At 52.4% G+C, this 15284-nt stretch overlaps 1 protein-coding gene across 1 annotated transcript; it reads left to right on the top strand.

Moving 5' to 3' along the window:
- Positions 1–91: 91 nt before the first annotated feature.
- Positions 92–14699, top strand: ENO1 (enolase 1). Its single transcript, XM_008151741.3, has 12 exons — positions 92–200; positions 2217–2310; positions 5906–6001; positions 7327–7385; positions 8929–8998; positions 9389–9522; positions 10076–10298; positions 11331–11528; positions 12263–12464; positions 12942–13050; positions 13359–13417; positions 14273–14699. The coding sequence occupies exons 2-12, from the start codon at positions 2226–2228 to the stop codon at positions 14340–14342; spliced, it is 1305 nt and encodes a 434-aa protein (XP_008149963.1). The 5' UTR covers positions 92–200; positions 2217–2225; the 3' UTR covers positions 14343–14699.
- The last annotated feature ends 585 nt before the right edge of the window (positions 14700–15284 follow it).

Below are 15284 nucleotides of genomic sequence, written 5' to 3'. Positions count from 1 at the left end.
GGTCCGAGTGACAGCGCGCCGGGCCAATGGCGAGGCGGCGCGGAAGGGGCGGGACGTGGGCGGGGCCTCCGGCGCCGGGCGGGAAGTCCCGGCCTCGGCGCAGGGACAGGCTCAGTCCCCGCAGCGCCGCACATTGTGACTGAGCGCTCGCCCTGCGTGTCTGCAGCTCCCTGCTTTCTCGGGCGACGGCCGGCGGCTAGGTAGGGGCTCGCGGAGGGCCGCCCAGCAGGCGCCCAGGCGGGCGGCGCGCGGGTCCTCGGGGGGCTCCGGCCCTTCCGACGCGGGGCCGGGGGATCGGCGGGGGCGCGGCGCCGGCTTTCCCCGGAGGGATCGCCCTGTGATTAGGGCGGGACGAGGCCGCATCGCTGCTCTGGGAGGTCAGGAAGCGAGCGCGCAGGCCACTCGGGACTAGGCGTTGAGCGGGGGAGGTTTGGGGGAGATGCAGGCCTCGCCCTGGATGCGTGTTCAAGCCGGGCCCTTCCTAACATGGAGCGAGGGGCCGGGGGCGGAGGGAGGCGCGGGGGCCGCTGTTCCCCTCCCCCACCGGCCGCCCACAGGTGGCCTCGGCCTGCAGTTGGCGGCTGGGTGTCCATGCCGTCGCTGCCCCGGAATGAGCGGCGGCTGCTGTGACCTCGGAAGGGCTTCTCCTCGGGGCGGCCGCGGCAGAGCCGTTGGGGAATGGGAAGCCCTCCAGGCGACCTCGCCCGGCCCGGCCCGCTCCCGCGGCCCGATCGCCCGGGCGGAGGATGTGGTTTTCAGAAAGCCGCCGGTCCGCTGCTTCCTCCGCCCCGGCCGGTGTGGGCGGTGGGTTGAGTCGCCCCCCGGGCACATGGAGGCCGCGACCACGCGGTCCGCTCCTGCTGCCCGGGGTTCGGGTCCAGGAGATGAAAAGCTGTGAAGACCCCCGATGAGACCCATCTTCCTTCCTGCCTGTGCTCCCTGAACCGAAATGACTTCCCCACATCATTTAAGCACGAATTGAATTTTATTTTCACGTCATGAAATAAGTTGATTACTTTGTCTCATATCCCTAAAGTGAAGCGAAAAATGAGCTCTCGCCCCTGGATGCTGAGGCGAAGTGGAGATGTGTTTAAAAGTGCATCCAGACTAAAGCCCACGCTTAAACAAATTGCCTTTTTGTTCGTGAGATAAGAGCCAGATACCTTTCCATCCGCTCATGAGTAAAGCTCCATTGTTACACAGAAGTGACTGCAGGATCTAATTTTGAAACTTTAAAGAAAAACGATGCCCTTGGCTGCTTCGGAACATTCCAGAGAGTGTATTGGAGGGCGCCGGCCCCGTGATGGCTGCTGAACACTCATTCAGTTCCCCTGCCCGCACCAGCCCTCGTGGTCAGCCTCTGCCCCAAGAGGCCAGCGAGAAAGGCTCGCTTTGAAGAGGTGCTGATGCTGTGGATGGTTTTTAAGGAGGGGCCCTCCCTTGGAGCGCCCTGCTGTTCAAAGATGGAATCTTCCCTCTATTTAGAAATCATAACAGCTCATAATTACTTTTTAAATGGGGTAAAATGCCCTTTGAAAGCAATGCTAATTGGGTGTCATTATTGACGTGTCCTTATCTTGCTAAAGACCCAAGTCCTGTGAGTTTTGGAAGCCCAGAAGCTGGAGGACAAAGGTCACAGTGCAGAGGCCAAGGGGCTCCCTGGTTATCTAATACCCACCAGTGGAACAGCCTGCCGCTGCCTCCAGTTTAACTTAATGAAATCTGGCCCAGACTTTAAATCGAATGTTTCACTACAAATCAGATTTGCCTCCCGTCTCCACCCCCACCCCACCCTTTAGTCCTAAACGGTTTTGCCTGTGACCTTCGTGTCCCCTTGGTGCCTTTCCAAGGGCAGTGCCAACCCTCATTGTTCACGAATGGCAGTAATCCGTTTCCAGCTGCCCCCTCATCACCATTCTCCCTCAACACGTGAATCTCTCCTGCTGGCTTTGCTTTGCCCGGCACACAGCTCTTCAGGCTTTCTGTTCTGTGCTCACAGGGCAAGGCCTGAGCTGCTGCTTTTTTAGGAGCAGTTCCCACTGCTTCCCAGCAGGCTTTTCCCCACTCTAGCCACCCAGTTTCCTGCCTTCTGAATGCATCCCGTGTCCAGTCCAGTGCAGGCTCTTTCTAGTCTAGGAATCCTCAGAAGTGATCCCTGAATGAATGAATGATCCCAAGGCTGCATTGTGGTTTACCGTGTGAACTCTTCCCCACAGAAATTCACCATGTCTATTCTGAAGGTGCACGCCAGAGAGATCTTCGACTCCCGTGGGAACCCCACTGTGGAGGTGGATCTCTACACCGCAAAAGGTATGTGCCACCTCTGTGTCTCTACTTCCTTCCTCCACACTCCATTTTTGAAAACTTCCTTAAAGTGACAGAGTCTGAGGCAGGAAACAGTCTCTTGCTGAAATAACGCCTTTCTTGCCCCTACATGCTGGTAGGTTGTGATTCCTGGCTGGGGAAGGGGGGGTTGTAAGGCAGGAGTCCTGGTCTTGCTGTGTCCCTTGACCCTAAATAGGCCCATCAGTAGTTTGCTTCCAAGCTTGATGTGACCAAATAAGCAAATGAATATAGCAGTCAACTGGTTTCCAGAATCACTCTCTAACCAGGGATCGGGGACAGGTTTTTGGGGTGTTGGGCTGTTCCAAAGGCCCTTATTTACCCCTAGGAAGAGTTTGCTCACATGAAAAAAATAGGATGGGGACTCTTAAAAGTTCCTCTGTAGCCCTGTGTTACCTCCACCAATGCCTCAGCTAGCTTCTAAGTGGGCATTGTGGGGGAGGTTGGAAGAGGAGGTTGGGTCGAATCGCTCAGTGTGCTGAGCACGTGAACAGCTGCCAGTCAGAGCTGAGTCACGCCTGTGACTCACAGCCTGGCTGAGGAGCCTCCAGCCCTTCCCTTCCTGCCCTGGCCTCCTCCTCTCCACCTTGTCCACGAAAAGAAAGCCCTTGGGTCTAGAAGTCATTGGACAAAAGTCCACCTGTGTTCTGCCTCCGGTTACCCACTGGGAGGCACGCTCAGAGTGGGGTTCCCTCTGAGCTGGGGCTTCGGGCGTATGCATGGGCGCTCCCAGGATGCCCAGGATTTCCTTGCATCTTACGGGGTTGGCTTGCTTAGTCAGCCGGTGGAACTTTCCACTTGGAAATTAATGGGCTTGAAAAAAAACAACGAAAAAAGATCCAAGCCACTAGAAGAATGTTGGGAGTGGGGCCATATTCTTTTTTTTTTTTTTTTTTTTTTTTTTTTTTTTTTTAAATATATTTTATTGATTTTTTACAGAGAGGAAGAGAGAGGGATAGAGAGTTAGAAACATCAATGAGAGAGAAACATCGATCCTACTGGGGATGTGCCCGCAACCAAGGTACATGCCCCTACCGGAATCGAACCTGGGACCCTTCAGTCCGCAGGCCGACGCTCTATCCACTGAGCCAAACCGGTGGGGCCATATTCTTTGAAACATTTTATGACTAAAATTAAAATTTTTTTAAATTTAAATAAATGGAACTTTCCCTTTTGTGTGTCTTAGCCCTTTTCCGTTAAAACAGGAAATAGTAGATTTGTTAGCCTTTCATCACTTCTTCCTTCCTTAGAATGTATTTCCTAGAGCAGTTTTACGTTCACAGCAGAATTGAGTGGAAGGTATAGCGTTCCCGTGTAGCCAGCCAACTTCCCCCACCCGAGTGGTCCATTGCTTCCAGTCAAACCTGCCCTGACACTTGTCACCCCAAGTCCCTGGATCACATTAGGGCCACTCTTGCTTTCGTCCCTTCTTCACCTGGTCCAGTACTTGATGGACAGAGGGAGCCAGGCCTGTGTCGAGAAGAATGTGTGTCCTGCTCGCTCAGTCATGGCAGCGACCAGCATACGAATAGACCATTTGATTACAATTCCCAGCTGATTTTTTTCTTTGTTCATTTGCCTTCACATCCCCACACACCCACCAGTTCTGCGCAGACCTCCCATGGGGCAGTGGCAATGCCTTACACTTTCAAGAAGGTTGAGGAGGCTGTCTGCCCGTGTGGTCAGATCTCCTCAGTACCGACCTTGACACTGTCCCAAGTTGTGCATTTTCCACTCCACAGGGCAGGCTTGGCTGGATGGCTGGTTTCTGTATCTGCAGAGGGTAGTTCCGTGCTTGATTGTGCTCTGGTGTTAAACTCTGCACTGTTGTCTGGATTCCTCTTCCCCGGTCTATCCTGCTTTCTGGTCTCCTGTTCTGCAGAGAACCCCAAGTAGCACTATCGCTGCTTAAACTGGAACGGCCAGGCCATAGGGCTTCCTCTTAAGCCAATACTTTCAAGACTTGAAAGCTGGCCGGAACTCCAGGTTGTCCAAGGGTGACTTAGCAACAGGGCCCTGGAGCTGGACTGGCTGAAATACCCGAAATGTGGCTGTTGATTATGAGTTGAAATGATACGGTCTTGGAGACATTGGGCTAAATATGTTACATTTACTCCCTGTTTTTAATTTTCAACTTTAACACAGCTGCTAGAACATCGTAAATCCCGTAAGTGGCTCACGTGTTCTATTGGGCTGTACTGCTCGCGTGGTCCTCAGACCAGCTGTGGGCACCAGCCATGCGAGCTCCTTAGAGACCCAGACCCGCGGCGCTCCGGGTTGGCAGTCTGCATTGTTACAAGATCCCCAGGGAATACGTATGCACATGGCAGTGTGAGAAGCTCTGCTCTGGAGCTTTTTCTTACACTAGAGAAATTCATCAGCTTTGCTGTAGGGTCTGCATTGCAGAATTATGCAAACTGCAAGGCAGGAAGGACAGTCTGAGTCTCCCAGTTGGGGGAAGGAAGTAACAGTGTTTCCTAATAACCCACGTCATCTGTGGGTGGGGGCCTGGGTGAGAGCTGTAACTGTGTTTCTTAGCCATCACTTAAGGTGACCAGATTTTAACATTGGTAAAGTGGGACACCATTGACCGGGGGGGGGGGGGGGGTGTCTTGATTAAAAATTTGGTCTATATTGTAATCGCTTTTGTTTTTTTTTAATAAAAGGAAATTCACTTCTTAGATCATCGTTGAATTTGCATCCTCTTACTCATTATGTTAAAAATCTAAAAAAATAATTTAAAATTATGTTATAAATTATTATATACATATTGCTTAAAAACACAGTAAGTAGGTACATAATTACATGAACATATTTTATTGTTAGTTTGTAAATTAAATTAATTTGATTGTTATAAAGTAACTATATTTTAAAAATTATTTTAATCCTATATTTCTTTCTAAATAATAACAATACTAACTTGTATTATTTTTCCTCTGAATTTGCCATAACGTAAGTCGTAAGTGTCACTTTCAAGGCCGGTGCTAGACTTTTTGCCGCCACTATAAAATATAAATAATACGAGTACTGTCTGCTAAATTCAAGAAAATTTATGTATTTATGAAATAAATTACTTACCTAAATTATCTGAATAGCTGATTTGTAATGACATCACTTGTTTAACTAGCTTACTAGCACGCAGTACGATGTGTATCGTCTGAGAGACAGTTATAAAATGTTTTCGTCGTTGCCAATCCCAAAAAATGCCATTGTTCATTAAGTCCAAACAATGGTGGTCGAATTCTAACAACTGATCAACAATGCGAACTTTGATAAGCAGTTCTCGATAATCAGTTCTCAACAATTATTTGTTATTATTAAAGTTTAACATTATAAAATTAACAAAAATAATATAAAACTCATATCCTGGCTAAATAGCCACATGGCCGCCGAAAACCGTCTATTCCCTTCCCATTCTCCCGCTGTTCCCTAGCTTGTCGTGCATTCTTTCCAAAAATCGGGACTTTTTTAAAACGCCGCGGGACGCGGGACAAATTGTTAAAAAGCGGGATGTCTGGTCACCTTACCATCACTGTTTTATTCCTTCTCCCTCACCACCCAGGTCTCTTCAGAGCTGCTGTGCCCAGTGGTGCCTCAACTGGTATCTATGAGGCTCTAGAGCTTCGGGACAATGACAAGACGCGCTATCTGGGGAAGGGTAAGAGTCGGCGCCCACAACCTGCCTCGAGCGTGGCTGCTCCTAGCCTTCTTTTATTTTAGAGAGAGGAAGGTGGGGGTGGGGGAGAGAAACATCAATAAGAGAGAAACATCAGTCATTTGCCTCCCGTATACACCCTGACTGGGCATCGAACCCGTGACCCTTTGGTGCATGGGCTGAATCTCCAACCACTGAGCAACATCGGCCAGGGCTGGGGCAAGCCTTACGATGCTATTTCTCTTGTGGCTTGTCTCCAGTCTGTAAAGCTCCTTGGTAGGCCAGGGAACCTCTGGATAAGAAGACATGTTCATTAATACTAACAAAAAGCCTTGCCCGTCTCCCGGGAGGGCTCGGAGGGTCTTCCAGACCACCGCCCTCTGCAGGTCTAGGAGGGAAGTATCTGGAAGGTCTGGCTAATGGTGGCCTGCAAGTCAGTGTGCAGCTTCATCTTTGTTGACTGATCCACAAGCATCACTCGGCAGGGCTGGCCTCAGGACCTTTTCACCGCTCTGTGGAAAGAACCAAATTACGGAAAACCAGTTCTCCATGCCGGGGGGGAGGGGGGGCGGGGGGGGGACGCTCACCCCGGGGGGCGGAAATTGGTTCTTCCAGAGAGAGAGAATCTTATAGAGACAAAAAAAAAAAATCTGTATTTGCCCTGGAAGAGGACAAATATGAAAGTCTAAGAAGGCTGCGAGGGTGGGGGGACCTGGCCGTGGCGCTGTGGGCAGGCAGTGTTCTCAGCCTGCCCCATGGTCTACAAAGGGCCCTCCCATGGGTTCCAGTGGCTCGGGGCCCAGACCTGTACTTGTCTGAACCAGGACAGGGCTGTGCCTTGATTGTAGTGAGGGTGAGCTCAGTCCCTGCAGCATCCTCCCACCTTCTGTTTCCTCTTTCCCTCAGTGTCCTTCACAGCCTTTCTCTTCTGTTCTTTCCTCCTCCTCTGTCCATCTCCACTGGTCAGGTGTCTCCAGACCCGTTAAGTATGTTAATGAGTTCCTGGCACCTGCCTTGTGCACGCAGGTAACGCATTGCACGCCCTTGAGTTTTGCAGCTGGTGTTTTCCAGTGCATGGTCTTGCCAACTAACCGCCCCTCAGACACGGGTGTCTGCTCTGTGTGCGGCTCTAACCCCGGGTCCGAGGTGAGAGCGCTGAGCCTGGGCCAGAAAGTCCTTTGATTTCGCGGGGAGAGAGAGATGGGGATTTGAAGGAGGTGCCATTTGGTGGGCTTCAGACTAGCTGGGTTCGCAGCGTGATTCTCAGCAATGCTGCTCAAGCCTGTTCTTCATTAATGTCAGTAATTTGATTTGATTGCTCCTTCTAGGTGTCTCCAAGGCTGTTGAGCACATCAATAAAACTATTGCGCCTGCCCTGGTTAGCAAGGTAGGACCTGCCTCCTGGTAACTAATGAATATTAATGCCATCAGAGCTCTCCCGGGCCAGCGGGCTCCTGTTTATGGAGGAGCGCATTCTGAGCGCTGAAGAAGCCGGTTGGACTCCCCGTCAGCAGGAGAATAATTTTGCCTTTTTAACCAACGCCCTGCGTGTCCACATCTAACAGTGCATGGAATTGGGGAGAGAGGGTGGGAGGCTGCCTTACAGCCCTGACTTCCCTCCAACTATCTTGCCCTTTGGGGTGTTAACATCCAGGGTTGTTGGGCGTAGTGTCCATGGTGACTGACTCATTTTTCATGAGCTGTGGATTATTTCTTGTATTTCTACTGACTTTTAACAGTTGAGCTCTTGTTCGGTTTTACTTGGGACCTCAATACGTAAACATATGGAAAGTAGAGCTGCAGTTGGTGAAGTAGGGCTGGGACCCAAAAGCCCGACGACCTACTCAGCAGGTTTAGTTCTCCCTCCAGAGCTCCTGGGGCCCTTGCACAAGGGGCTGATTCGAAAGCCCCTGGCTGGAGAAGTTTCTCACGGCCCAAACCCTCCACAGCCGCCTTGTCTGTTCTCGGGTGTGGTCCTGCCCCTTCTGAATTCAGCCTGTGTGCTGGTGGCTTATTTTGGCCTGGCCTTCATGGCACTCTGTAATTGGTCCCAGTTTCTCATTACTGCCCTGTCGGCGAACAGCCCTGTTCTTTGTGCCCTTACCTGGCATGACTAACAGTGAGCGGGGCTTTGCTGGGCAATTTTCCCTTGGGGAGGACATACGTCAGTCTAACTCGTAGTGAGGGTTGGTCCCTGAAGCCAGCTGCTTAAGTAACTGCTGACTTTTCCCACAGATGTCTCATCAAAAGGCAAAAGATGCCAAATTGTTAACATGGCATGATGGAGTTACATACAGTTTTATATTAGAGTTTTCTAGAAGGAACTATAAATGATACATTGTTATGATTCAATTATGAAGTTTTTAAGTAATTTTTATTAAAAATTGACGTTGAGCCAGTTTTCAGATACCAATTTTATTACTTTATAATCTCACCAAAAGTATTCATCTTGATCACTTATCAGCTGCTGCATTCGCCGTCATTGCGAATTGCCATGAGGCACCACTGAGGTGGAACTGCCTTTGAATAGCTTCGCTCGTTTGGACAGTGAATTGCTCATTATTGCCTGGAAAGTCACACTACTTGTAGTAATAACACCTAACTTGGCATCACAAGTTGATTCTGTCGTGTAAAATGTGACTCCGCCCTCCCTGAGTAGAATAACCTTTGCCCACAAGGACCAGATCTTAGGTATTTCTGTGTTGGCTCCTTGGTGCTTGGAGAAATGCCTGATGGTATTAAAGCCAATGAAGGGCAGTTCAGTGTCCCGATTTCTCTGGAATGAGGAAGTTTTGTGCGGCTCCCCCTTTTTGCCTGCCAAACAGATGTATAATAGAACTGATGTGGGCTCCGCACCGTTCCAAACTTCCATCGCTCCCGTGGGGTGCAAAGGCCGTGCCAATAGGGTGACCTCGCCTCTCTCCCTGTAGAAGCTGAGCGTCGTGGAGCAGGAGAAGATCGACAAGCTGATGATAGAGATGGACGGGACGGAAAATAAATGTGAGTGGTCCGAGGGAAGGTCGTGCAACCCTTTGGGGAGAGGTTACATGGTCCCTGACAGTGAATACAAGAACATCTGTGGTCCCTCCGAGTTTCCCTGCCTCGCCTTAGTCAGTCACAGCTTCAAGTGTCAGGAGCATAACCAGGTGACAGCAGCATGTCTGAGCGTTTCTCAAAGAGAGGAGTCCTTTATATGCACGTCCATACATCAGAGAGGGGTTTTCTCTCGGGAAGAGGCAGGCGAGGCCCCCTGGGATGCAGTTTGCATTTCTAACTTGAACATGGGGAGGAAATAAGACTCAGGATCAACCCAAGGTGCTCTCACAGGCAGAAGGCCGGCAGGAGAAAGGTTAATGAGTAAGAATCCCTCGATTAACTGTTCTGTTCCAGCTAAATTCGGTGCCAACGCCATTCTGGGAGTGTCCCTGGCAGTCTGCAAGGCTGGGGCTGTTGAGAAGGGAGTGCCCCTGTACCGCCACATTGCTGACCTGGCTGGCAACACCGAGGTCGTCCTGCCAGTTCCGGTGAGTGGCTTCTGTGGGAGTTGAGAGCCTTGGCTTTCTCGTGGGACCCGAGACCACATCATGAACTGGTCCACCTGTGACTCCCAACATGGTGGTGCGAGCAGGCTCTGGCGGTCTCAGCGGCAGGCAACCCCTCTGCCACTTGCTAAGCGTGAACTTGAGCTGGTGACTCAGCTTCCCTGTCCCCAAGTCTTTGATATTGACCAGAGGCCCGATGCATGAAATTCCTGCAAGGGGCTTGGCCCTCGCAGCCCCGGCTTCGTCCAGACAACCTTCCGGACGGTCGTTCTGCTGTTCGGTCTAATTAGCACATTAGCTCTTCATTATAGAGGATTACATAGGCTAGGGGGTGAAAATCGTACTTGCTGGGCTGTGTGCATGTACTGAGGAATGGCCGGTGCTAGAGGGGTGAGCGCCTCTGATGGTGTCCATTGGGGTTATCAGGGTGACCAGGGAGCAGTCAGCCACACGTGGCCACGCAGTTGGACGTCAGTGGCTTGCTGTCGGGCAGGATTCTGTGGACTGAGCCTGAACTTCTCTCTGCCTCTCCCAGGCTCTGAACGTCATCAACGGGGGTTCTCACGCTGGCAACAAGCTGGCCATGCAGGAGTTCATGATCCTCCCCGTCGGCGCCGCCAACTTCAGGGACGCCATGCGCATTGGGGCCGAGGTTTACCACAACCTGAAGAACGTCATCAAGGAGAAGTACGGGAAAGACGCCACCAACGTGGGGGACGAGGGTGGCTTTGCTCCCAACATCCTGGAGAATAAGGAAGGTGAGGCTCTGGAGGGCCCGTCCCGAGTTCTGCCCCACTGCCCCGCCTTACCCACCCCACCCCATCGGCCCGTCTTCCCCACCTGCCGCCAGGGAGCGGCTCCCCGCCTGCCTTCAGCAAGCATCCAAGTGCAGAACTGCAGAGTTTGGGGAGGGATGTAGTAACTAGCATTTGGTTAAAAAAAAAAAAAAAAGGAACTTATTAGTTGGACTTCTCAGTAGCCTGGTGGTTTGTTTAAATTGGGCTCGTGGGGTAGAGAGGCAGTTTATTCTCTTGCTCTGTCTGGCAATGGCAAGAATTTAAAATCTCTGTATTCAAGGAGACACCGTCTGTTCAGGACCGTGATCAATAATATGTCGTTCCTTTAACCACGGGATGCTCACACAAGCTGTCTCACTGAATCCTTAGGCACAGAATTCCGTGTGAGAATTGAGTGGAGGGTACAGGGAGTCCTAGCACAAGAAGTCACGGCTGAGTGCTTTTGTTTTGGAAGGAAAGTGGGGCTCGTGCTTCTTTGGTTACCTTCAAGGGCACCTGGTGAGAGAGAATGTGGTCAGCCATGGATAGTGATGGTATCGGCCATTTGACTGTAAAACGGCCTTCCGTGGCTTACCCTAACCAGCTGCTGGGGATGTCTGCTGTGGACCAGAGGCCACGTGTTTGTCAGTCTCCCTCCAGGTAGTGCTGCCACGTGAGGCCGAGCCTGGGCCCGTTCCCAGCCTCCCTCTTGGTCCCAGCCTTGCTCTGTTTAAAGCCCCGGGCCCCGGGCGGCTGTCTCGCTGGTCACTGTAACTACCGCGGCCAGCACAGCGTTCCTGGCGCTACACTCGGGAGCGGCTGGCAGTGAGCGCCTCTTTTCTGAGTCGGGATTGGATTTCCCACTTGCTGCGCTAGGGGTGCTGACCAAAGCAGAAAAAGGGAACCAGATCCTTCCAGAGCCCCTCTTTGTTCCGGCTCCCATTTGGCAGCTGTGAGAGAAAACTTGATCTCTCCCTGACTGGTTTCCAACCTGTCGCCGCCGTCTCTTTCCAGCCCTGGAGCTGCTGAAGAACGCCATCGGGAAAGCCGGCTACACCGACAAGGTGGTCATCGGCATGGACGTGGCTGCCTCCGAGTTCTTCAAGTCTGGGAAGTATGACCTGGACTTCAAGTCACCCGATGACCCCAACAGGTACATCACCCACGACGAGCTGGCCAACCTGTACAAGTCCTTCATCAAGGACTACCCAGGTGAGTGCTTTCGAGCCGTCCCCTTCTCCAGCCACTGCCGGGCAGCAGCGGACGCGGGTGGCTCTAAGTGCCAGGTGTTTACACAGCGGGGCTGCCTCCTGTCACTGTCCCAGCAACCTCCTGAGCAAATACTTGGTCACACCCGTGCGGAGAGAGCTTTGGTGGGCAGGCTGGGCAGGCTGGGCCGGCGCTCCTCTGGCCCTGTGCTCACCTAACACGTTAAGCGCCCAGTCAGTCTCCGGTGACTGTCCTTCCGTCCGGGAGACAAAACAGGCTGGGCACTTAACGTGTTAGTGTACACGGGATAGGCAGGGACTCTCCATACTGTTTCATAAGAGAGGAACTGAGGCACAGCAGTCAGTCAGTTGCCCAAGGGCACTCAGCAAATGGTGAGGTGAGATTTCAGACCAGAAAGGCTGCCATTAAGCCCCTGGTGTAACCCCCTGCGTGTAACCGCGGAGCTAGACAACCTGGTCAGGGCAGAGCCCAGATGCAACCCACCATGGGCAGGTAAGTGCCCGCTCACGTAGTAACTGCGGGTCCCAGGGTTGTGGGCAGCCTTTCCAGGAGCATGTGGGGAGGGCAGAGGGTTCTAACACGTGAGCCGGAGCCCTTCCTGCCCTGCAGGTGAGGGTGTGAGGCCAGGCGAGCTGCGTGGCGGGAGGGAAGTGGGGCTGGGCCGCCGTCCGCAGGCTGGGGGCTCACACTGATGAGGCCGGCCCCCCTCTCCTCAGTGGTGTCGATTGAAGACCCCTTCGACCAGGACGACTGGGAAGCGTGGCGCAAGTTCACTGCCAGCACAGAGATCCAGGTGGTGGGGGATGACCTCACAGTGACCAACCCGAAGCGGATTGCCAAGGCCGTGAGCGAGAAGTCGTGCAACTGCCTCCTGCTCAAAGTGAACCAGATCGGCTCCGTGACCGAGTCTATTCAGGCGTGAGTGTCCCCAGGAGCAGCCTCACGCGCCAGAGGTCCGCGCTTCAGAGAGCTCCTCTCTGTAGGGGGCCCTCCTGCCTGGAGCTGTAGCGGGTTTCACATTTGAACTTGGAGGGGCTTGCGAAGTAAGCAGTGTCACCAAGGGGACTGGGGCATTAGGCAGTTGTTGCCTAATCCTGACCCACTATATGACCCCAGACTGTAATTTCATTTCACCCGGAGGACATCGGGGAAGACAAGTCACTCCCCTCGGGAAGGCTGAACCCAGGTTTTTAAATGTGACTAGAGGGCTGATGAGGTCCGGGGTCACGTGAGGACCATCATCTCCCCAGGCCGCCTGCTCCTGGGTCCTGATCCCACCCCCACCCCCACCCCGGTATCCTAGACTCACCAGGGGTGGTGAGTCGCGCCATCAAAAGGCCAGGGGCTCGGGTGGAAATGGAGTCAACGGCATCTGGGTTGTTTCCTGGCTTCTAGGTGCAAGCTGGCCCAGTCCAATGGGTGGGGTGTCATGGTGTCCCATCGCTCCGGGGAGACCGAAGACACCTTCATCGCCGACCTGGTGGTGGGGCTCTGCACTGGGCAGGTAAGGCGCTCCCTGGAGTGAAAGCTGGTCCTTATATCCTCCCTCTGACCTCGACTTCCTGAGCACAGACTTGGGGGGAAGGGGGTGGCGAATGGGGTCCTGGAGGCCCCGTGTGTGTGTGTGTGTGTGTGTGTGTGTGTGTGTGTGTGTGTGTGTGTGTGTAGGTCCCTTTTATCCCCTTCTTCCTAGGGTCAGAGATCCTCCTTAAGAAATTGTTTTCTCGCCATAACACACTCCCCTCGCCCACAATGTCTCCCAAGACTCGATGCCCACTGTAAGCAAGCGTGACCTGTCTTTTCTCCTCCCAGATCAAGACTGGTGCTCCTTGCCGATCTGAGCGCTTGGCCAAGTACAACCAGATCCTCAGGTAAAGAGGGTGCCTGCCCTGAGTGTGTGGGTACTGCCCTCCACTAGGAGCTCCTGGCTCTGGGGCGTATGCAGTTCAGGGGGCCTGAGCAGTGTCACACTAGAGCAGAGCTGGGTGCGGAACCCACGGTGCCTTGTAGCATTGCCCCAAAGCAGGCCCGGTCGGTACAATGCTGCCATCTGCTGGTGAAAGGGAACAGGTCCCGTTGCACATGTAAAATTATAAAAGCCTTAATGATTTTATAACTCCCCCCTTCCTCAACCCTGGAAGATTTTAAGCACAAAAGAAACAGTGAGCAGTAAAATGTACGCCCTTTCCTCATCGCCCAGACTCAACAGCTGTCACTGTTCTCCATGCTTGTCTCTACACCCCCCTGCTTGTGACTTTAAAGCAAATTCCAAATGACAGGATTTCTTGTACTTCAGTGTGTATCTTTCTCAGGTCAGGATATTTCTTAGATAACCACTCTCGTTATAGTGCCCCAAATTAGTAAAAAGTCTATGATGTCAGTACCACGTTTTCATCTGTTCAGTATCCGGTGTTCACACTAAGTTCCCCTACTTTCTTCCCCATGCTGCTTACTTGTTAGAGAAACTGGATTTGCCTTTCATTTTTAAAGACATAACAATTGAAACATTGAGGGGATGGAGAGGAAGAGATGGGGCTGCAGATGGATGACAATCTGCCGAGTGGGTTGGGCGGAAGGGAGCTGAATGTTCTATTCCCAGCATCTCAGAGACGCTCAATTTTAGAGGATTCGAGAATAAGTTGTCTCGACTTCTCTGGGTGAGAAAACGTACTGAGTTGAGATTTGACTTCTGTTTTTCCCTCCCCCTCTATCCATCTGCTTCCCAGAATCGAGGAGGAGCTGGGCAGCAAGGCCAAGTTTGCCGGCAGGAACTTCAGAAACCCCCTGGCCAAGTAAGCTCTGGGCAGGCAGCCTGAGCCCCTCGGTCACCCGTCGGCTAATTAGACCGCTGCTGCTGACATCTGCCCGGGCAGCCCAAGGCCCCCAGCCGATACCTGCAGGGGCCCTGCCTCTCCCCTCCCTGTGGGGTTCTCACTGCTTCTTAGAACTGCCACAAAGCCAAGCCTGACATCGGAACCCTGGTGGAAACCCTAGCCCTGTAGTCATGTGACTGGTCCAAATCATTGTTCTTCTCACCTCGCTTCTCACGTGTCTGGAGCCAAGTGCATCTGCATTGTAATCTCCGAGGTGTCCACAGGCGAGATCCCCAGTGGTTTTGTGTGCGAAATAAAGTCTTCAGTGTCCTTAGGAATACTCTGTGTATAGGGTCTGTGAGTCTGTTCTTGTGTCGTGAGTGTTCACGGGGCATTGCCATAGGCCTGCAAGCGTTAGAGCCTGTGCGTTGTGAAAAAAAGGATGAGTTTATTGACATCTGCCCCTTGAAGTTTAGTGTTTGATGTTTCTTCCCCTAATATAACTTGATCAGTCTGTTGAGTTGTGTTCTAATATTCATTTGGGACGAGGAGGCCCCCTGGTGGACAGACATTCTTATTCATTGCTTACCTCAGGATTTAACCCACAAAGCACCGGTAGGTGAGGATATCTCTATTAAGAGGTTTATCACAAGGATTTAGCTTCCGTGGTTGTAGGGTTTGGCTGAGCAAACCCAAAATCCATAGGGCAATCCATCAGAAGGGAGGTGACCAGGACCCCTCCACTGGCACAGGTGAAGTGCCAGTTCACAGATGGAATTTCTCCTTGAGGGGAGGGGGGGGGACCTGAAGCCCTGATTCAAGACCTATCTGATTCTGTCAGGCCTGTGCAGGTCACCCAGGGTGACTACTTACAGGCAGCTGATTAGTGGCTGCAGTTATGTCTGGGAAATACCTAGGTTACTAC

This window comes from Eptesicus fuscus, chromosome 9 (genome assembly GCF_027574615.1).
Source record: "Eptesicus fuscus isolate TK198812 chromosome 9, DD_ASM_mEF_20220401, whole genome shotgun sequence".
Taxonomy (NCBI): Eukaryota; Metazoa; Chordata; class Mammalia; order Chiroptera; family Vespertilionidae; genus Eptesicus; species Eptesicus fuscus.
This window is presented reverse-complemented; position numbering and strand designations above follow the sequence as displayed.